The 23,314-nt window shown below is 40.2% G+C and overlaps 1 protein-coding gene across 1 annotated transcript; it reads left to right on the top strand.

Moving 5' to 3' along the window:
* The first annotated feature begins 7,796 nt into the window (after nt 1-7,796).
* tex30 (testis expressed 30) lies at nt 7,797-22,344 on the top strand. Its single transcript, XM_063052820.1, has 5 exons — nt 7,797-7,858; nt 11,584-11,814; nt 17,028-17,079; nt 17,192-17,397; nt 21,473-22,344. Exons 1-5 carry the CDS (start codon nt 7,823-7,825, stop codon nt 21,659-21,661), a joined length of 714 nt encoding a protein of 237 aa, XP_062908890.1. The 5' UTR covers nt 7,797-7,822; the 3' UTR covers nt 21,662-22,344.
* Nucleotides 22,345-23,314: the final 970 nt, after the last annotated feature.

Consider the following 23,314-nt stretch of genomic DNA (forward strand, 5'->3'; position numbering starts at 1 on the left):
AGCAATAACCTCCACCAAATGTTTCCTGTGGCTGCTGATCAGACTTGCATAATGGTGAGGAGGAATTTTAGACTATTCCTCTATACAAAACTGTTTCAGTTCATCAATATTTCTGAGATACCTTGCATGAACAGCCCTCTTTGGGTCAGGCCACAGCATCTCAATTGGTTTAAGGTCTGGACTTTGACTTGGCTGTTTCAAAACAAGTTTTCTTCTTATTAAACCATTCTGTTGTTGATTTAATTTTGTGTTTCAGATCATTGTCTTGTTGCATCATCCGACTTCTATTAAGCTTCAGGTGGCGGACCCTGATTTCTCCTGTAAAATATCTTGATACAATTTTGAATCTATTGTTCCCTCAATGAGTGCAAGCGGTTCAGACCCTGAGGCAGCAAGGCAACCCCAAACCATGATGCTCCTTTCACCATACTTCACAGTTGGGATGAGGTTTTGGTGTTGGAAAAAGTGCCTTTTTTCCTCCAACACAGTGGTGTGCATTTCTGCTGAAAAGTTCAACTTTTATCTCATCTGTCCACAGCATACTGTCCTGAAACATTGTGGAATATCCAGGTAGTCTTTTGCAAACTTCAGATGTGCAGTAATGTTTTTTGTTTTTTTGGAGACCAATGATGTTCAGTGTTTTTCTTATAGGGGACACGTGAACAGACTTTAGCACGTTCTAGAGATGTCTGCAGGTCTTTTGCTGTGACCCTTGGGTTCTTTTTCATCTCCTTCACCATTGCACATTGTGTTCTTGGTGTGATCTTTGCAAGATGTCCACTCCTAGAGAGTATCAACAGTACTGAACTTCCTCCATTTGTGGGCAATTTTCTTACTGTGGATTGATGAACACCCAGGTCTTTAGAAATGCTTTTGTGTTCCTCTTCCGATTTCATGAGCTCACATTATGGTTAACCCCTTACTTACCAAAGGGTTAATTTTTAGTTATGGCTCATACTATTAATTTTGTCTCTTGGAATACAAATGGTTTAAACCATCCAATAAAACGGAAAAAGATTTTCTAAGTGTTCCAAAGACTGAATGCTCATATTATTTTTGCACAAGAGACTCATGTAAGGAAAGAGGACAATCAATGCTTCTTTAAGTTTTGGAAAAAACAACAATACCATTCAAATGCTCAAGCCAAATTTAAAGGCGTTTCAATTTTTATTGATCCCTCAATTACATTTATTCATCAAGACATTATTTCAGATCCTAATGGCAGATTTCTGTTAATTACTGGGGTACTTTTTAATAAAAAGGTTGCTATGGTTAATGTTTACGCTCCGAATGTGGATTATCCTGAATTCTTTAAACACTTACTCACTTCCTTTCCTAATTTAAACGAGTATATGTTGATAATGGGCGGTGATTTTAATTTATGTTTGAATCCCATGCTGGACAGATCCATAGGTAGTCCGGCTTTACCGAATAAGTCGGCTACTATTATTAACTCTTTTATGTTGGATTCTGGGATTTCAGAAATTTGGAGATTTCTACATGCAAATGATAAGGAATTCTCCTTTTTTTCACATGTACATCGTTCTTTTTCCCGTATTGATTATTTTCTGATTGACTCTCGTTTGATTCCATATGTAGTTGATTGTAATTATGACATTATTGCTATTTCAGATCATGCTCCAATGAAACTTTCCATCAAGTTAATGGATACCTTTTGTACTAGCAGACAATGGCGATTTAACCCTATTTTGCTTCAAGATCAGGACTTTGTCAAATTTGTAAAGGAGCAGATTGATTTCTTCTTTTCAACTAATACTACGGAAGAAGTTTCCAACGGAACTGTTTGGGACGCCTTTAAAGCTTATATCCATGGTCAAATTATTTCCTATTCGGCTGGTTTGAAAAGACGTATTAACAATGAAATACTTCTGTTGGTTGATAAAATTAAAGAAGTTGATAAAAAATATGCTATTTCTCCCAGTAAGGAGCTGTACAAACACAGAGTTGAACTCCAGTTGGAACATAGCTTATTATTAACATCCTCGATCGAAAATCAATTAATGAGAACTAGAAGTGATTTTTATATTCATAGCGATAAATCGGGTAAATTACTGGCTAACCAATTGAAATTTGATTAGGCTAAACGTCAAATTACTAAGATTCGTAAACAGGATGATACTTTCACAGTTGATCATGTTGGGATAAACCAAACCTTTCAAGAATTTTATACCTCTTTATATCACTCTGATTTTCCTCATGATTCTAATTTCATGCATGATTTTTTAAGTAAATTGAGTTTTCCGAAACTATCACCCGAAGATTGCCTATCATTAGAAACTTCCATTTCAGAGGAAGAAATAATAACTGCAATCTCACCATTGAATTCCGGTAAAGCACCCGGTCCGGATGGGTTTACAGTGGAATTTTAAAAAATTTTTTCCTCCATTCTTTCTTCTAAGTTGTCTAGAATATTCAAGGAAGCAATCAGCTTAGGTAAATTACCACAATCGTTTTATGAAGCCTCTATTTCCTTAATTCTTAAAAAGAATAAAGATCCTACTGATTGTGCATCATACAGACCGATATCTCTTCTGAATGTAGACTCTAAAATTTTTTCAAAAATTCTAGCAACTAGACTGGAGAAGGTGTTACCTCAAATTATTTCTATGGATCAAACCGGATTTATTAAAAATCGGTATTCATCCTTTAATATTAGGAGGTTAATGAATATTGTTTATACCCCCTCATTTACTACCCCGGAATGTATTATCTCATTAGATGCTGAGAAAGCCTTTGACAGAGTTGAATGGCCTTATTTATTTAATGTTCTTGAGAAATTTAATTTTAATTTGACATTTATATCTGGGATTAAATTGTTATATTACTCCCCGGTAGCCTCGGTTTGTACAAATAATTATAGATCTCCTTTTTTCCCTCTTTTTCGTGGTACTAGGCAAGGTTGCCCTCTTAGTCCTTTACTATTTAATATTGCTCTTGAACCTTTAGCAATTGCTATTCGTGACTCGCCAAATATTGTTGGTATTACCCGTGGAAACGAAATACATAAATTATCATTATATGCCGATGATTTGTTGTTATACATCTCTAACCCGGAGAAGTCAATTCCTGCTATCCTAGATCTGTTAGCTCAATTTAGTAACTTCTCTGGTTACAAATTGAATCTTAGTAAGAGTGAATTATTCCCTTTAAATAAGCATGTACCTATTTATGGACGTTTACCATTTAAATTGGTTACTGATTCATTTATATATTTAGGGATAACAATTACGAAAAAGTATAAAGATTTATTTAAAGCTAATTTTTTACCTTTAATTTATCAGATTAAACTTTTATTTACCAAATGGTCCCCAATCTCTTTGTCTTTGATTGGTCGGATTAATGCTATTAAGATGATCATTTTGCCTAAATTTTTGTATATATTCCAATCGGTTCCAATTTTTATCCCAAAATCTTTTTTTGATAACGTAGATTCAAAAATTTCCTCTTATATTTGGCAGAATAAAAATCCTAGGTTAGGTAAAAGGTATCTACAGAAATCTAAAAAGGAGGGGGGGCTCGCCCTCCCGAATTTTAGATTCTATTATTGGGCAATTAATATTCGATATTTAAAATTTTGGTTACAAGATCTGGACGCATCTTTAAACCCTCATTGGGTAAATCTTGAATCTAATTCATTACAAGCGTTCTCCTTGGGTTCGGTTTTAGGAACTTTACTTCCTTTTACTTCTTTTAAATCATATAAACAAATGAACAACCCAATAGTTAAGCATACTTTATGTATATGGTTTCAATTCCGAAGATTTTTTGGGTTTAATCAATTTATTCTAGCAAGTCCTATTACATCAAATTTTCTTTTTCAACCTTCTACGATGGATCAAGCTTACTTTGATTGGAAAACCAAAGGTATAATATCTTTTCGCGATTTATTCTTGGATAACTGTTTTATGTCTTTTGATCAACTCTCTAATAAATATAACTTACCCAGATCTCCCTTTTTTAGATATCTACAGATTAGAAACTTTTTAATTACTGTCTCTCCTAATTTTCCACATCCATATCCAATGGACACTTTGGAAAAAATCTTAGATTTAAATCTCTCTCAGAAAAGTGTAGTAGCAATTATATATAATATAATTATGAATCTATGTCCTGATGCTTCTAATAAAATCAAAGCTGACTGGGAAAGAGAACTTGAGATTAATATACCGACTGAAAAATGGGAAAAAATTCTTCAGTTGGTGAATTCATCCTCTGTATGTGCTAAACATAGGTTGATACAGTTTAAAGCAGTGCATAGGGCTCATATGTCCAAAGATAAACTATCTCGTTATTACTCTTATATTAATCCAATATGTGACAGATGCCATTCCGAGATAGCTTCTTTAACCCACATGTTCTGGTCATGTCCCTTGTTGGAGAAATATTGGAAAGATATTTTCGATATTATTTCAACGGTCCTAAATATAGACTTACAACCTCATCCAATTACTGCTATCTTTGGACTACCAATGATAGACCTAAATAATTTAACCTCTTCATCATGAAGGATAATTGCATTTCTTACTTTAATAGCTAGAAGGTCCATTTTGTTGAATTGGAAAGAGATCAACTGTATTTCATGGGTTTTCACAAACTATGGTGTGTTTGAATTTGGAGAAAATTAGAAGTGCAGTTTATGACCCTTCTATTAAGTTTGAAAAAACTTGGAGGCCATTCATTCAGCATTTTCATTTGATGTAATTTGATCATTTCCAAACTTGTTTTATCTCCCTGTACTGTTGTTGGAGGGGATTGGAGTTGTCGACACTAAGGTTTTCTTCTTTTCCATTTTTAAGTTGTTAGTTTTGCCCAAGTCTTTTAGATTAGTTGATTAATTTTGTTTTTCTTTGGGGATGATTTTTCTTTTGTTTTGTTTTTTTTTCTTTTTCATTTTTTTTCCCAGTTTTTTTTTATTTTGTATTATCTGTGGTTAGTTCTACATGTTTGGGAGCTTTGTTAATTTCCACTACTTGATTTTGCAATTAATTTTTTTAAGTGTAACATTACATCTCCTTCTATTTGTATTGTGGCTATGTTCTGTTTCTGTATTTTGAAATTAATAAAAAGATTGAAAAAGAAATGCTTTTGTAGCTTTTTCCAGCTTTATGCATCTCTACAGTTCTTCTAAGGTCCTCTGAAAGTTGTTTTGATTGAGGCACGGTGCTCATAAACAGATCTTTCCTGAGAAAAGCAGGCTCTGTCAGTAACCTGACTTTGTGTGTGTGTTTAATATAGGGCAGGGCACCTCTACAACCCACACCTCCAATCTCATCTCAAGGATTGGAACATCTGACTCCAAATAGCTTTTGTAGAAGGCATTACTCCGGAGGTGCACATACTTCTTTTTGAATTTAGACTGATTGTTTAAATGATACACTCAGTATTGATGAGAAGTTATTAGTTTAGGCAGATTGTGTTTGTCTATTAATGTGATTTAGATGATGATCAGACCACATTTTATGAGTAATTAATGAAGAAAAACAGGTAAATGCAAAGGGTTCACAAACTTTTTCTTGCAGCTGTACATTAGGTCTTGTAATATGCAGGAGGCCATAGATAGATCAAAGTGGAAGTGGATGGAAAATGCAAAATGCCAGATAATAGGAGGCATAGGGTTTCTCCCAGGCACCAAGTGCAAGTCCTCTGAAAGCAGTCACCCATTCGACATTTTGTGGGAAGAGACCACTTTGTGAACATTGAATACCATAAAGTTATGTAGAAGCATACAGCATGAACATAGGCTCTTGGGCCCAACTTGTCCATGCTTATCAAAATTCCCATCTGAGCTAATTTGACCTACATCCCTCTAAAGCTTTCATATCCACATCTAGCCCCTTTTAAATGTTAGTATATCTGTCTCAATCACTCAATTCCCTATCCTTCAAACATTTATCCATCTGCTCTTTAAATACCTCAATTATGTAGCCTCCACAACCCTCCAGAGTACAGAATTCAGCCTCTGTCAGACAAATAAGGACTTGCCACAGATGCGAAAGTTGATAGGCTTATTGGCAACTATAAATTGCCCTGAGAGAAATGGTAGATCTGTAAGGAATGGATTGAAAGATGGAAATTCCTTTTCAATTAGTGTAAGTGGGTGTTGATGGTTGGTGCCAACTTAGTGATCAGAAGGTCCTGTTTCTATGCTGTATAACTCTCCGCAAAAATAATGAGCAATTCTCAACCGCAGCCTCTATCAATTTTGACAGGGCTTGAGCATTAACCTATTCAATAGATTATGCCATGTAATTTTACTTTGTAGTTAAGTATGATGATCAGATGTAGCTGTTACAGGAATTTCAATGGGATATTTGAAAGCATAGGAAAATGATCTTGCACTGTGTGATATTTTAATCTACAGATGAGATGAATAAAGCCCTACTCAGAAATTGCAATTTTAAAATAAAAACAAGTAGTTGAGTGGTGAACTATTTAACCTGTAGTCTATCTTCCCCGCATTTGAAAGGAATTGCTCCCCTCATTTTCCATTTTCCCAGCCACACATCTTACTGCACTTTCCCATGCAACCTCAGAAGATCTACATGTCCTTTAAACTCTTTCCTTCCTACCTGCTGAAACAATGATTCATTTACACCTTTTCTAAGCTAACTTACCAGAACTAAGAGTGAAGTGTTGCATTTTGGGAAGACAAAGCAGGGTAGAACTTCCTCAGTCAACAGTAGGACCTGGGGGTGTTGTAGAACAGAGGATCTAGGAGGCCAAGCACTTAGTTGCGTGAAAGTGGCTTTGCAGACAGACAGGGTTCTGAAGAAGGTTTTTAGCATGCTGGCCTTCATCAGTCAGGGCATTGAGTTTAATGGCTGCAGTGTTATGTTGGAGTTATACAGGACATTGGTGAGGCCACATTTGGAATATCGCATTGGTCATCCTTGTATAGAAAAGATGCCATTAAGTAGGAAAGAGTGCAGAGCAGCTTTATTAGGATGCTGCCTGGATTTGAGGCCTTTTGGTCTGGGGCAGATCAGCCATGTTTATATTGAATAATGGAGGCTTGAGAGGCCGAGTAGCCACTGCTGTCTCTATTCTCTTACATTCTTGTTTTAATGGGAGAAGCCCATGCAGCCAGAGAGGGAGTATGTAAGCTGCACGCAGTCAACACTGAAGTGTCGATTGGATTTCAGACGCTGGAACTGTGGGGCAGCAGCTCTACAAGCTGTGCCTCTAAGCTCCCAACATTCACCCTCTGTATGACCCCTTCCATTGAATTAGCACTGTGCGGTTTATTAGCCAGGCTATAGTATGCGGCCGTGTGTAGTTGTATTCCAGCTGTTAGCTTTGAAGACAAAATTAAAGTGAGGGTATGGAAAGGGAGATTTTGATACAGGGAGAAGCTTGGATATCCGTTAATTCGGGATTATTGAACACATTGCAGAATTTAACTCAGTGGTCCTTTAAATTTAAAAGTTAAAAAAAATGCAATTTTAGGATTAAAGATTTTACGAACAATATGCAACAAATCCCAAAATAAAGCTGCAAAAATATGAAAAAATAAATCATAAATGGAAGCTATATATACTAACAGTAAAAGTTTGTAAGCATAGGTCACAGCTGGTGGCATCAAAATCTAATAAAATAACTGCCATTCTTCTAAACTACAAGAGCGACCATTAGTAATTCACTAATGCGCTTGGAAATATTTTATCACCACACGTTGGGAGCCCATGTTGATAATTCTCTGTTCTGAGATAATTGACGTCTGGCTTGGCCAATGGCATTATCGATGGACGCGCACGCGCGGTTTTTAACTGGGAAGAGAAACTTGCGGCGAAGTACGATTACAATGCAGGAGACGAAGCGTTTGGAGTCGTATCGAACGGTGTGCATTTTAATTGTTTTCGTTACATGGGCATTTGATCTGTGCTCTTACGATGTAGGTTTTAAAGGGGGAGGGTTAGAGTGAGTATTATATGCTGCAATAACAAAGTCGCTGAGGTCTCAGGGTTGGTCTTTGTACTTGTCACAAACAGGAGAAAATCTGCAGATGCTGGAAATCCAAGCAATACCGGCATTTTGTGTGTGTTTCTTTGTAGCTGTGTTCGCCGCAACAAAAGCCACACAAACTGATGGCTCCCAAACGACATGGTTGGTGATGGAGCATTTGAATTCAGTCACTGATCTTACGACTTCGGTATCCCAGCTCCTCATTCAAGTAGATTTATATTACAATGCTATCGATTGGGTGATGTAGCAGACATCCCACCCTGCAAAAACTCATTTTAGGGAAGGTAGCACCACCAACGCTGCACCCTGCAACTCTTCCACCACCCCCCCCCCCCCCGTCGACCTCCAAGGGTGTATGTATACAGGACATTTGATTATGAAAGAACACTCCGGTGCTCCCGATGTGGCCTTCTATATATTGGTAAGACCTGACGCAGGCTGGGAGACTGTTTCGCTGAACACTTACTCTCTGTCCGCAAGAGAAAGCAGGATCTCGCAGTAGCCACACATTTTAATTCCACATCCCATTCCCATTCTGACATGTCTATCCACGGCCTCTTCTACTGTCAAAATGAAGCCACACTCAGGTTGGAGGAACAACACCTCATATTCTGTCTGAGTAGCCTCCAACCTGATGGCATGAACATTAAAGCAACACACATCAAAGTTGCTGGTGAATGCAGCAGGCCAGGTAGCATCTCTAGGAAGAGGTACAGTCGACGTTTCAGGCGGAGACCCTTCGTCAGGACTAACTGAAGGAAGAGTTAGTAAGAGATTTGAAAGTGGGAGGATCTCTTACTAACTCTTCCTTCAGTTAGTCCTGACGAAGGGTCTCGGCCTGAAACGTCGACTGTACCTCTTCCTAGAGATGCTGCCTGGCCTGCTGCGTTCATCAGCATTTTGTGTGTATGTTACAACAATTTATTTGATTATTCACACACACACACACACACACACACACACACACACACACACACACATATATATATATATATATATATATATATATATACACACAAATGTTTATGTGTGTGTGTATATATATATTCCTTGTTGAGTATCTTGTTGACAGTCTCAATGCTAATAGCTAAATACTAATGCAAATAGCTTTTCTATTTCTTTTACAAACTTCCCTTGTACTGCGATGTGGCTTGCTTGGCAGATTTGAGCATTTTGCCGAAAGTCTCAACCTCCTAGCAGTCTGTCAATGAATTTGTTAATTTTGCAAGACATCAGATTCACAAGTGTTTGGTGAGACAGCTGACTTCTGAATTCTGTCTTAATATGACACATTATATTATATTACATTATATTATCATGAAGTCATTGTTTTATTCTATTACAACTTTAAACAAGTCTACAAGGCCTCATCACGTAGGACATCAATAGAGTAGCTGCTTAGTAGCTAGCCAGCTAGTTTAAATAACGTTAGCTATGCTAATGAACGAATGACACCTGTTAAACTCACCTCAATATGTCTTTTACAGTCATTTAACGTGGTAGCTGAAAGAGAAACCTGTGCCATCTTGTTAGCTGCAGCTTCTCCCAACAGTTCACGGCACATGTCCTTGGCAGCAGGCAGAATCGATTCTTCACCTACAGTGAAAGGCTCCTTAGCCTTAGCAATACGACTAGCCACTAAGTACGACGCTCTCAGAGCAGCAGCGTTTGTGGAGATGGTGACTCTCAGCACTTGCTTCTGTCCCGCTTGCTCACATTTTTTCCGCTCAAAAAACTCAGCGGGTTTGTCTTTAGAGCAGGGTGCTTGGACTCTTGGTGCTGAAGCGGTTTGAGGGTTTCATTGCCTCATTAGACAGCTTGTCTCCACATATCACACACAGGAGGCTTGGGGTGTGCGAGTCACCGGTCGCAATAAAGCCATGTATGACTCATATTTTCTGTTGAACGAAGCTTTTTTTTTGCAGTCTCGGCCTCAGCTGTCTCTGCATTATCATCATCGTTAGGCCTTTTTTGTCCCCTACCATCTCTTCCAAAGAAACTCTCATGCGATGTTTGTTTTTTACCCATCAAGTAGTTGTAGGTTAATGACCGACTGATGCATGTGTTCAAGTTCAACACTGGGCGTGACAGGGAAGGAGGAAAGGTGCAGCTGACTCATATAGTTTCATATCACCAAATCATATCGTTTCCTCGCGGCCTGGTAGCACATGCTTTGCGGCCCGGTGGTTGGGGACCACTGCCCATGTCATGGGCAATAGAAGAGTCACTGTTGCAAACAGTGCAGCGAGCAACACTGTCATTATTTTTGACCCCTATTAGGCAGGGGTCTACTTTGTGTATTCTGGGGTGAAGTACATTCCATATTTTCTTTTTTTGGAACACTCTGCCATGGCACTGCAGGACACTAAACTGAACTGATGGACAATGGAAGAGAGAGAGAGGTCGACTGTAAAGCCCACCCACAGAGAAAACCGATAGGTCTACTTAGCACAAAGAGTGACCAATCAGAATGCTCTCTCTGTCACTCTCTTGCTACGCCTCTCTCTCTCTCTCTCCCCCCCCACCCCTCCCCCTCTCCCTCTCTCCCGCTTGCTCACTCTCAAAAAAAAAATCGATTTCGGGATATTGTATATAATTTGCGGGCATCAGGGAGACTCCCTGAACTTCCGGGAGAGGTGGGATGTCTGATGTAGGCCAGGCCAGAGACCATTACTTTCTAGTGGATATAGTGATTCAGGAAACGGGTATCATTTTAATTGATGTTGTAGTCAATAAAATGATTCAGGATACAGGTTGAATAAAACTTATCAGTGCTGGTGACCTGTATCATGGATTCTATAATCAATTCTAATGCCTTTTCCCGTTATCTCACTAAACCACAGAATGGTACTGCCGTGAGAAGAAGCTGTAACAGTTCTGTGTAAAAGCATTCCAGCTTAACCTGTGTCCTCACTCTTTCTCTCTCAATGGCCCTGCCAATTCATTTCTTGTCTAGCATCTCTTAGGGACAGTGCAATTGAATCTGCATCCTAAATATTTGCCCTGAATGTCTCTTTTAACATTTTTTTGTCAGTCATGGTCAAATTCTCTTCTTGACACCTCTTTCAATGAAAACATTATTAATATTAATGACTATTAAACTACTCTTAGTACAGATTTTTCTGCCAGAGAATTACCTCATTGGCATATATTGAACCAGAAGATTGGACTGAACCATTTGATGCATGATAATAAATTATTTCAACCTGTAATGGCTGCTAGGTGGAAAATATTAAAACATTAAAAACAGGTGATCAATACTGAGAGGAAATTAAATCAAAACTACCAAATAGTGGTGCAGCTATAAAGGAACCTGAAAAGGGACAGCTAATAAGGAGGTCCTTCAGTATTACTAAGTAGAAAAATTTGAGGTTGGAAATTTATGTTGGGGAAAAAAAAAACAATGTTTTATGAAGACTATTTCCTTAAAATCCTTCAATTTCACGTCAGTTTTGCAATGCTATTTTTAATGCAAAAGCAGTAATCTGAATCATTTTAGGACTGTAAGTTGTGAACAGATTACACATTAGTTTTCTTGCTTTGTTCTCAGATATTTTATTGTGTTATTGGAAATAACAATTTTCTGTTTTGATTTTTCAGGTTAAATTGAAAATACCATTTGGGGAAAAGAATCTAGATGCAATCTACACAATTCCAAATGTTCCTCTAACATATGGAGTGATCCTTACTCATGGTGCAGGTGGAGACATGAACTTTCATCAACTGGTGTCCATGACAGAATTTCTTGCATCTAATGGGATACTGTGCCTTAGGTTCACCTGCAAAGGCCTCAACTTAGACTATAGAATTACAGCTTACAGAGCAGTCATGGTGAGATTGATAATGTATGTTATTGTTTAAAATCATATTCTGGACACATTTAGGTTTCAGTGCTTTTCCCTTCTCATTAATTTAGTACTTGCTACTTTACTGGCACTGACCCTCTGTATTTGGTCCATACCTCTTTAAACTTTTTCTGTCCTTGTGCCTTTTAACATTGGCTTCCTCTGGCAGTATGTTCCATATACTTACTACTCTCTGTGTAGAAAAGTTTCCCCTCAAGTCTCTTAAATCTTTCTCCTCTCTCCTTAAATCCAACTATGCTCTGTCCGCCAGAGAAAGCAGGATCTCCCAGTGGCCTCACATTTTAATTCCACATCCCATTCCCATTCTGACATGTCTATCCACAACCTCCTCTACTGTAAACATGAAGCCACACTCAGGTTGGAGGAACAACACCTTGTATTCCATCTGGGTAGCCTCCAACCTGATGGCATGAACATTGACTTCTCAAACTTCTGCTAATGCCCCACCTCCCCCTCGTACCCCATTCGTTATTTATTTATATACACACATTCTTTCTCTCTCTCTCCTTTTTCTCCCCCTGTCCCTCTGACTATACCCCTTGCCCATCCTCTGGGTTTTTCCCCCCTACCCCTTTTCCTTCTCCCTGGGCCTCCTGTCCCATGATCCTCTCATATCCCTTTTGCCAATCACCTGTCCAGCTCTTGGCTCCATCCCTCCCCCTCCTGTCTTCTCCTATCATTTTGGATCTCCCCCTCCCCCTCCCACTTTCAAATCTCTTACTAGCTCTTCCTTCAGTTAGTCCTGACGAAGGGTCTCGGCCTGAAACATCGACTGTACCTCTTCCTAGAGATGCTGCTTGGCCTGCTGTGTTCACCAGCAACTTTGATGTGTGGTTCTCCTCTAGTTCTAGACTCCCTTTCTTGGAAAAAAGACTGTGACTATCCACCATATTGGTGGATAAATTGGTGGATCAATGATAAATGTCTCTCTCTGTCTCTCTTCAAACAGTTAATAGGGGCACTCCTGGATCCCCTCACATAATAAATAGTAATAACACCATAAATAGTTAAATAGTAATATGTAAATTATGCCAGGAAATAAGTCCAGGACCAGCCTATTGGCTCAGGGTGTCTGATCCTCCAAGGGAGAAGTTGTAAAGTTTGATCTGTGACGTAATTCTCTGGCAAACTTTCATCTGGAGTTAACTCAACCTCGTGGGTTAAAACTTCTTTGTCTGCTTTCTTAACAGACCCCTGCAGGGTAGGGGCATCCTCTGCCACTGGGTATGCTCTTATCTCATCAGGAACACAACTTTTAAATTCATCACATGAAACAAGCCCTTCTGAGCTGTAAAAATCATCAGGGTCCGACACTAAACCTCTTTGCTGCAACCTCTCCCTTTTAAACTGTCTCTGCCTCTCTAGCCTCATGGACCCTCTGTTTTTCTGCCTCTCTGGCCTCTCTCTCGAGCTGTTTTAATTTCAGTTCATGCTCCCTTCTTAATATTTCCAACAGAAGCTGAAGCTCATCCTCAGCAGGTTCACCTTCCACGAACACCTCTAACGCCTCCTCATCAAATGTTCCCTTATCTATATAATATTTATCTATCTTCCTTTGAATTTCTACCTTACTCACACCCTTCTTTACCTCAATTCTCAATTCTTTAGCAATGTCCCGCAACCCATACTTTTTAGCAAACTTCAAAGTCACCAGGTCTGGTGATTTCAGAAAGTCTCTAACATCCATTTTTGCTGTTTTTCCACACAACCAAATCAACAGTCCAAATTCAAAAGGGATTTTCCCCAATCAATTTCAAACCAGCCTCCTGACCAATTTGTTCATATTGTGGACGCAGGCCCCAGTTTATGTCACGTACCCCGTGACAGGAATAAAGAAACCAGTAGAAATAGAAAACACTTTGGAGTCCAGTATTACTATAAACTAATAATATTTATTAGTAGCTACGCAATATAGTTATATAAATGTATATAAATCAAACAGGTTAGCAATGATTATATATAAGTAAGTAAATCATTAAGTATGGAAATAGATATATGAAAAACCAAGCTTCTTTCAGTCTAGGGGTAAAAAGATACAGTCTTACGATGTTGAGTAAAGTTCAGTTCGTGGTATTTAGTTGAATAGTGATGGGGAGAGAGAGAGAGAGAGAGAGTGTGAGTTGAGTCCTCAGGTGAGCTGTTGCTGTCGATCTTCTCGTCGTCCTCCGAAATCCTTTACAAGTCACCGACTGTGACTTTAACCAGGGGGACCGGTTTTCCTGTGGTGAAGCTATCACCCCGGCAAGGGTGGACACATAGAGAACTCCCCACCAGTCAACCCCTTCTTCACTGTTGGAATAGCAATTTGGATCAATCCGCCTGATTGATCCTCCAAAACCCACTTTTCCTGCGGGCACAATAATGCTCATTCAGTGTCCAGATCATGTGTCTGAGGTCTATATCATCTGACCTCCTATTTATCTCACCAGGCTGAGCATCACCTGTCATTCAAAGAGTCCCTTCGTCCTTTTTCTGCAAAGAAGTGCACAAGCAGGCAACAAGTCCTTGGAAGTAACGTCAACAACGTCCTGTTGGTCACCATAGCAACCTTCGAGCTGCTCAGTGCTGTCTCCAACTCCAAGCTCAGTAAAAATCCAAAGTTACTTCCCATGCCTTAAAGTGACAGTCCAACTGTGAATCTTCGTCTCTCTCTCTCTCTTTTCCAAAAGCAACATATCAGTGGTAAATGACTCTGTCTGTCTCTCCTTTCCAAACAAACCATCAATGATAAATGTCTCTCTCTGTCTCTCTTCAAACAGTTAATAGGGGCACTCCTGGATCCCCTCACATAATAAATAGTAATAACACCATAAATAGTTATATGTAAATTATGCCAGGAAATAAGTCCAGGACCAGCCTATTGGCTCAGGGTGTCTGACCTTCCAAGGGAGGAGTTGTAAAGTTTGATGGCCACAGGCAGGAATGACTTCCTATGATGCTCAGTGTTGCATCTCGGTGGAATGAGTCTCTGGCTGAATGTACTCCTGTGCACAACCAGTACATTATGTAGTGGATGGGAGACATTGACCAAGATGGCATGCAACTTACACAGCATCCTCTTTTCAGACACCACCGTCAGAGAGTCCAGTTCCATCCCCACAACATCACTGGCCTTACGAATGAGTTTGTTCATTCTGTTGGTGTCTGCTACCCTCAGCCTGCTGCCCCAGCACACAACAGCAAACACGATAGCACTGGCCACCACAGACTCATAGAACATCCTCAGCATCGTCCAGCAGATGTTAAAGGACCTCAGTCTCTTCAGGAAATAGAGATGGCTCTGACCCTTCTTGTAGACAGCCTCAGTGTTCTTTGACCAGTCCAGTTTATTGTCAATTCATATCCCCAGGTATTTGTAATCCTCCACCATGTCCACCCTGACCCCCTCAATGGAAACAGGGGTCACTGGTACCTTAGCTCTCCTCAGGTCTACCACCAGCTCCTTAGTCTTTTTCACATTAAGCTGCAGATAATTCTGCTCACACCATGTGATGAAGTTTCCTACCGTAGCCCTGTACTCAGCCTTTTCTCCCTTGCTGATGCATCCAACTATGGCAGAGTCATCAGAAAACTTCTGAAGATGACAAGACTCTGTACAGTAGTTGAAGTCCGGGGTGTAAATGGTGAAGAGAAAGGGAGACAAAACAGTCCCCTGTGGAGCCCCTGTGGAGTGCTGATCACTCTGTCGGACACACAGTGTTGCAAGCACATGTACTGTGGTCTGCCAGTCAGGTAATCAAGAATCCATGACACCAGGAAAGCATCCACCTGCATCGCTGTCAGCTTCTCCCCCAGCAGAGCAGGGCGGATGGTGTTGAATGCACTGGAGAAGTCAAAAAACATGACCCTCACAGTGCTCGCTGGCTTGTCCAGGTGGGCGTAGACATGGTTCAGCAGGTAGACGATGGCATCCTCAACTCCTAGTCGGAGCTGGTAGACGAACTGGAGGGGATCTAAGTGTGGCCTGATTATAGGCCGGAGCAGGATGGTAAGGTGGATGATAACAGTCTTTTCTCCAGGAGAGTGCAAAACTAGAGGGCTTAGGTTTAGAATGAGGTGAAAGTTTTAAAAGGGAACTGAGGGGCAGTTTTTTCAGCAGAGGATTTTGAGTATCTGGAACAAGCTGCCAAAGGAAGTGGCTGAGGAAGGTACAGTAGTATCATTTAAGAAGCACTGGATATGTTTATGCAGGAGTGGGACTTAGAGGGATATAGACCAATTGCAGGACATTGGGGCTTACTGAGTGGGCACCTGGTTGGTGTGGACTCAGGTGAAAGAGCCTGTATCCATGCTGTGTTTCTCTATGACTCTCTAACTTTCCCACCTCCAATGTCAAGCTCACTGGTCTGTAGCTCCCAGCCCTGTCCTTGAATAAAGATATAACATTAACAATCCTACTTTTCCAGTACCTCGTATGTGGTTAAATATGATGCAAATATATCTTCCAGGGACCCTGTGATTTCTTTTCTAGCTTCCCACGATGTTCTAGGAAACACTTGATCAGGCCCAGGGATTTATCCACCTAAACCTACCTTAAGACCTCTAGTAACACACATCAAAGTTGCTGGTGAACGCAGCAGGCCAGGCAGCATCTCTAGGAAGAGGTACAGTTGGCGTTTCAAGCCGAGACCCTTCGTCAGGACTTCGTCTTGGTCCTTACGAAGGGTCTCGGCCTGAAACGTCGACTCTACCTCTTCCTAGAGATGCTGCCTGGCCTGCTGTGTTCACCAGCAACTTTGATGTGTGTTGCTTGAATTTCCAGCATCTGTAGAATTCCTGTTGTTTAAGACCTCTAGTATCTCCTCTGTTGTAATGTTCCAGTACAAGCTGTTTACTTCCCTTAATCCCTTAGTTTACATGACTTCGGCATGGTCAAAGCAGATGAGAAATATTTATTTGACACCTTGTTTGGTATTGAATAAGATAGACTAATCAGAATTGTAGATAAAATATTTCATAAATTAATTGGTTAGAGTAATATAAAGCAGAGTAAAACTGCATAAATAGGTCAGTATTATGGTTTGATGACTATTCAAAAAGAATGTAATGCTGTTTTTATTTGATTTATTGTCATCTCCATGTACTCTGCCTAACTTAGATTGGAAGTTTAAATGAAGAATTTTAAAAATTTCTACACTTCCAATAGCAGCTTGGAACTTTGGCATTAATATATTGCAGGAATATGTAAAGTCGTCAAAGGAATATAAAGTGCAAAGCTGGTTTCTTGGGGGTAAGTAAAATTTTTGCCTGTAATCCCAATACATATAATTTATTAGGAAAGGTTGCTTTTTTCAAAACACTTAATCAGAATTGTGGATGCTTAAGAAATTTTTCTTATGTAGGTCGCTCCATGGGATGTAGAGTCGCTGCCCGTATTGTTAAAGAGTATAATGACTCCCCAGATGAAGAGTTTGTGCAAGGTCTCTTTTGTTTGTCTTTTCCACTACACCCTCCAAAGCAGCAGAGTAAACTTCGAACAGAGGACTTGCTTCTTGTGCGCCACCCAATCCTTCTCATTTCTGGATCAGCAGATGGAATGTGTGAGAAAGTAAGTCAAAGTGAAATAATGATTTAATAGATATGCTGAGGGATAGCCTTGGAACAGCTTTGCATTAACTTGCATTGTTCAAAAAATGCTTTTAAAATATACTATCACCCTACAAGTTAATAGACATAAGTTGATAGTTTTGATGAATAGTAAAGTTTGATGTAGTCCTCTTTTCCATCTACACAATCAATTGATACAATAGCATTGGATTGCAATATGTAATAATAAGAATTTACACAGGCAAATTAACTTTGGCTGCGATCTCTGTCATTCTCACTAATATGCAGTGCTTCATTATGAGATGCTGCAAATTTCATTTTTAGCCATAATCAAAATACAGGAGCTTTTAATTGAATTGAATTGACTTTATTTCTTACATCCTTCACATACATGAGAAGTAAAAAATCTTTATGTTAAGTCTCCATCTAAATGTGCAATCATAGTAATTTATAATAAATGGAACAGTCAATATAATATTGAATACACTCAAATCAGCATGAATTCATCAGTCTGATGGCCTGGTGGAAGAAGCTGTCCCAGAGCCTGTTGGTCCTGGCTTTTATGCTGCAGTACCGTTTCCCAGAAGATAGCAGCTGGAATAGATTGTGTTTGGGCTGGTTTGGTCCCCAGTGATCTTATGGGCCCTTTTTACACACCTGTCCTTGTAAACGTCCTGACTCATGAGAAGTTCACATGTACAGATGCGCTGGGCTGTCTGCACCACCCTCTGCAGAGTCCTGCGATTGAGGGAAGTACAGTTCCCATGCCAGGCAGTGATGCAGCCAGTCAGGATGCTCTCAATTGTGCCCCTGTAGACAGTTCTTAGAATTTGGGGGCCCATACCAAACTTCCTCAACCGTCTGAGGTGAAAGAGGCACTATTGTGCCTTTTTCACCACACAGCTGGTGTGTACAGACCACGTGAGGTCCTCAGTGATGTTGATGCCGAGGAACTTGAAGCTGTTTACTCTCTCAACCCCAGATCCATTGATGTCAATAGGGGTTAGCCCGTCTCCGTTCCTCCTGTAATTCACAACCAGCTCCTTTGTTTTTGCAACATTGAGGAGAGGTTGTTTTCTTGACACCACTGTGTCAGGGAGATGACTTCTTCCCTGTAGGCCACCTCATTATTATTTGAGATAAGGCCAATCAATGTAGTTTCTTTGGCAAATTTAATTAGCAGATTGGTGCTGTGGGTGGCGACACAGTCAGGGGTGTACAGGGAGTAAAGGAGGGGACTCAGTACGCAGCCCTAAGGGGCTCCTGTATTGAAAGTCAGAGGGTTGGGGGTGAGAGAGCCCAGTCTTACAACCTGCTGGCGATCTGACAGGAAGTCCAGGATCCAGCTGCACAGGGCAGGGTCAAGGCCAAGGTCTCTGAGCTTCTTGTCGAGCCTGGATGGAACTATGGTGTTGAATGCTGAACTGTAGTCCAAGAACAGCATTCTCACATAAGCATCCTTCTTCTCCAGATGTGTAAGGACGATATGTAGAGCAGTGGCTATTGTATCATCTGTCGATTGGTTGTGTCAGTAGGTGAATTGTAGGGGGTCCAGTTTGGGTGGTGGCAAACTGCAGATGTAATCCTTGACAAGCCTCTCAAAGCATTTGCGTATTATTGAGGTGAGTGCGACTGGACAGCAGTCATTCAGGCATGTTACCTTAGTCTTTTGGTACAGGGACAATGGTGGATAATTTGAAGCAGGAGGGCACTCTACACTGGATTAAAAATGTCTGTAAACACACCTGCCAGTTGTGCTGCGCACATCCTGAGTACTTACTCTGGGATGCTGTCCAGTCCCGCAGCTTTACGACTGTCCACTCGTTGGAAACGTCTGCGTACCTCAGCCTCAGAGATGACCAGGTTGCAGGTTGTAGCGGTGGCTTTCCTCGGAGGCTCAGAGTTAGTGACATCGAACCTGGCATAAAAGCAATTGAGCTCATCTGGGAGAGAGGCCACGATGTTGGCAGCACCACAATGTTTGGCTTTTAAGTCTGCGATGGTATGCAGCCCTTGCCACAAGACACATGTGCTATTCGTTGTGAATCTTGACTCAATCTTAATGGCTTTGTGCAGATCATAGCTGCATTTCTTGAGCTCTGGTTGATCTCCAGCGATGTAAGCTCAATATCGCACTGTAACTGCTGCTCACATGGAACTATTGATCCAGGGTTTCTGGTTCAGGAAGACCCTGACTGACTTCTGAGGGACAACATTGTCGATGCACTTCCAGCTGAAGCACGTGACTCCATCGGTGAACTTGGAGACATCCTCATCATGGAAGACATTCCAGTCGACGCCATCAAAGCAGTCCTGCAGCATGGAGGCCAATTGATTGGACCAACAGTGGATGGTTTTAACTATGGCCGCCTCTTGTTTCAGCTTCTGCTTGTACATCGGCAGAAGCAGGATCAAAGAGTGATCTGATTTTCCAAAAGCTGGGTGAAGGTAAGCGTTGAGGAAGGGAGGGTAGCAGTGGTCAAGTGTGTTATCTCCACAGGTGCTCACCTGGATGTGCTGACAAAACTTTGGAGAGACTTTCGTCAGGGATGCTCGATTAAAGTCACCAGCGATGATGAAGGCAGCCTCTGGGTGTGCAGTCTCCAGTGTGTTGATGGTCTCGTACAGTTCTTTGAGAGCCAGGAACGTTGCTGATAACCAATGTTGTGTCAAACTAATTAAACTAATGCCCAACTTAGCTAATCACTTTTGCCTGCACAATGTCTACATCCTTCCATTTCCTGCACATTTCTGTGCTTATCTGCGTCTTGAACACTTCTATTGTGGTCGCTTCCTCCATCGCCACCTCTGATAGTGTACTCACCACTCTGTATTTAAAAAAAAACTTTTCCTGCACATCTCTTTTGAACTTACCTCCTCTCACCTTAAACACATGCCCTCTGGTATTAGACATTTTAACCCCAGGCAAAAAGATACTCTATCTGTGCCTCTCTTAATCTAAAAAACTTCTATCAGACCTCCTTTCAGCCTCTGTTGCTCCAGGGAAAACAGCCTAAGTTTGTCCACACTCCCACTATTGCCCACATATGCTCACTAATCCAGGCAACATCCTGGTAAACATATCTTGCACCCTCTCCAAACCCTCAACATCCTTCGTATAATGGGGTGACCAAAACTGAATGCCATTCACGTGGCCTAAGTAGGGTTGCATAAAGCTGCAACTTAACTTCCCAATTCTTGAGCTTAGTTCCTTGACAAATAAATGCAAGCATACCTATCAACATGTGTAGCCACTTTTAGGGAGCTATGGACTTGGATGTCAAGATCCTCTGTTAAGGGTCCTGGCATTATCAGTGTACTCTTCATTTACATTTGATCTCCCATTAGTGCCACACTTCATATTTGGCCAGGTTAAACTCCATGTGCCATTTCTTCGCCCATATATGCAACTGATCAAAATTCTGCTGTAACCTTTGTTATTCTTTTACACTATCAACAATGCCACCAATCTTCATATCATCAGCAAATTTGCTAACTCATCCAGTTATGTTTTCATCCAGATCATTTATATATATCACAAACAGCAGAGGCCCACGTACAGATCTCTGCAGAACACCACTGGTCACAGATCTCCAGCCAGAATAAGTCCCATTGACCTCTACCCTTGGTCTTCAATTGCTAAAATCCATGTAGACAACATCTACAACTCTATCTTCATCAATCACCGTCATCATCTAAAAAAAAAACTCTATTAAGTTGCTAAGACACGACTTGCCCACACAAAGCCATGCTGATTGACCCTAATTAGGCCGTAGTTTTCAAAATGCTTGTAAATCTGATCCCCAAGAATCTTCTCTAGTAACTTCCCAACTACTGATGTGAGACTCACTGGTGTATAATTTTAGGATTAGTCATGTTTCATTTTTTGAATAATAAAAGAACATCAGCTATTCTCCAGTCCTTTGAGACCCCTCCTGAAAATATTTAACTAAGCCATTAAAATGGTTTGGTGACTGTTTTGAAAAACACAATGATCTATTGTTTGATTTATTGTTATATCCATAAGTTACACTGAGAGCCGTACTTAATCATCTTAAACCAATTTGAACATGCAGGATTTACTGGAATGCATATTGAAAAAGATTCCACTGGTTGCCAGAGTACATTGGGTAGAAGGAGCTAGCCATGGAATGGAAGTTAGAGGACGAGCAGCTGAAGACATCATGGCTGAGATAAACACTGAGGTCCTTTTATGGGTTAGGAAAATCATTGAAGAAAAATCAAGTAGTTCTGAGTATTTATAGGTGAAACTTAGATTATAATATAGTTATGGTTTTAATCAACTTATGAGAAACCCAATCCAAAATATTGGACAGGTTTTATTTTACCTTAATGTTCATTGTTACTGGAGGGAAATGGGGCTTCTAATGTGTCAACACAAACTTAATTTTGTTCTAGTTTATACCTCAATGCAATTGTAAATAAATGAAAAATTCCAACTTTACCTGTCAAATATTGATTCGTAGTGTTTGAACTCAACATGCCATTAAAGAATTAAAATGTCTGTGATGTTAAACAGAATCTTACATTTTTTTTATTGTTAGAAACTAATCTGGACATATGTCAGGTGGCATAAAATGAAAGACCTGGTAGGTTAACTCGTTTTGCTCTTCATAGGTGCTGCCTCTGTTGCTCAAAATGTTCAAAGTTCACAGCATTTTGCTTTCTCAATGTCAAATCAGCTGCTACAGTTGGAAAAAAAGATCAAATGACAGAAGGAATATATAATTCATATTAAAATAGTTTTCTGTAGCTTAATTCCAAATATAAATTCAGATGTGATTATGTAGAATGTAATTACCTAAGTTGAATTTAGGAAGAACAAATGTCTTGTCCTTGGAAATATCAGCTCTGGTACACTTGGAACCCTTTTTGATAGTGTTAGGGATTGTTCAGGAGTTATGGAAATATGTGAGTATAGCAGATATTAATTCAAACAAGAACCAGTCCAGTTCTTAATGTAATTAGCAAGCAATAATCAGTTTGAAGTTGAAAGGACGGCTTTGCAATCAAGCTGTACTGTCTTCTGAGCTCAGAGCACACAGCAGAGGTTGGCTACTAAGTGATATGGTTTGCAAAGTGGTGACCATAAGATCAGCCAGACTTCAGACAATGTTAATTTGCCAGCATCAAACCAGGCAACTGTGGGCTAAGTAATTTGCACCATTGTAACCAAGTTCAAGGACGTTTGCAGACCAGATTAATACTGTCACATAACACATCAAACATGGTCACAAGCATAGCTGAGCTATCAATAATTGGGATATTTGTGAACTCAGACAGTCTGCCCTTGCAACACTAATCGTGGGAATTTGGGTTCCCTGTTGTCAGAAGCTTTTAGACCATCTGTGTGAATTAGTTTGTCCTAGCAAAAGTGTTTGAACTTTCAGAGGTGTAATCAATTACTGATGAATGCCTGCAAGACAATTAATCTCGGTGGTGTATGGTGTCATAACATACTTTGATAATAAATTTATTTGGAACCCACATCAACAGCTTTGAAAGCACCTGAACTCCCAGTCACCATGAGAGACTTGAGACCAATCTTCTGGAGAGTGAACCCATTGAAAACAACTGGCCTGGATGGCGTCCCTGTCTGTGTTTTTAGATTTTGCGCTGTTCAGCTGGTAGGGTTATTTGCACACATTTTTAAACCTCTTCCTGCTTCAATCTGAGGCACCCACCTGCTTTCAGAAGACCAGGACCAAAGAAAAACAAGGTAACATGCCTTAACATTAAGGTAACATTGCCCAGTGGTTCTGACATCCACCATCATGAAGTGTTTTGAAAAGCACACATTAACACCAGCCTCCCAGAAAACCACAACCCATCACAATTTGCCTTCCTCTGAAACAGGTCTACAGCACACACCGTCCCCCTGGGAGGCTGGACAGTAA

This window comes from Mobula hypostoma, chromosome 7 (assembly GCF_963921235.1).
Source record: "Mobula hypostoma chromosome 7, sMobHyp1.1, whole genome shotgun sequence".
Taxonomy (NCBI): domain Eukaryota; kingdom Metazoa; phylum Chordata; class Chondrichthyes; order Myliobatiformes; family Myliobatidae; genus Mobula; species Mobula hypostoma.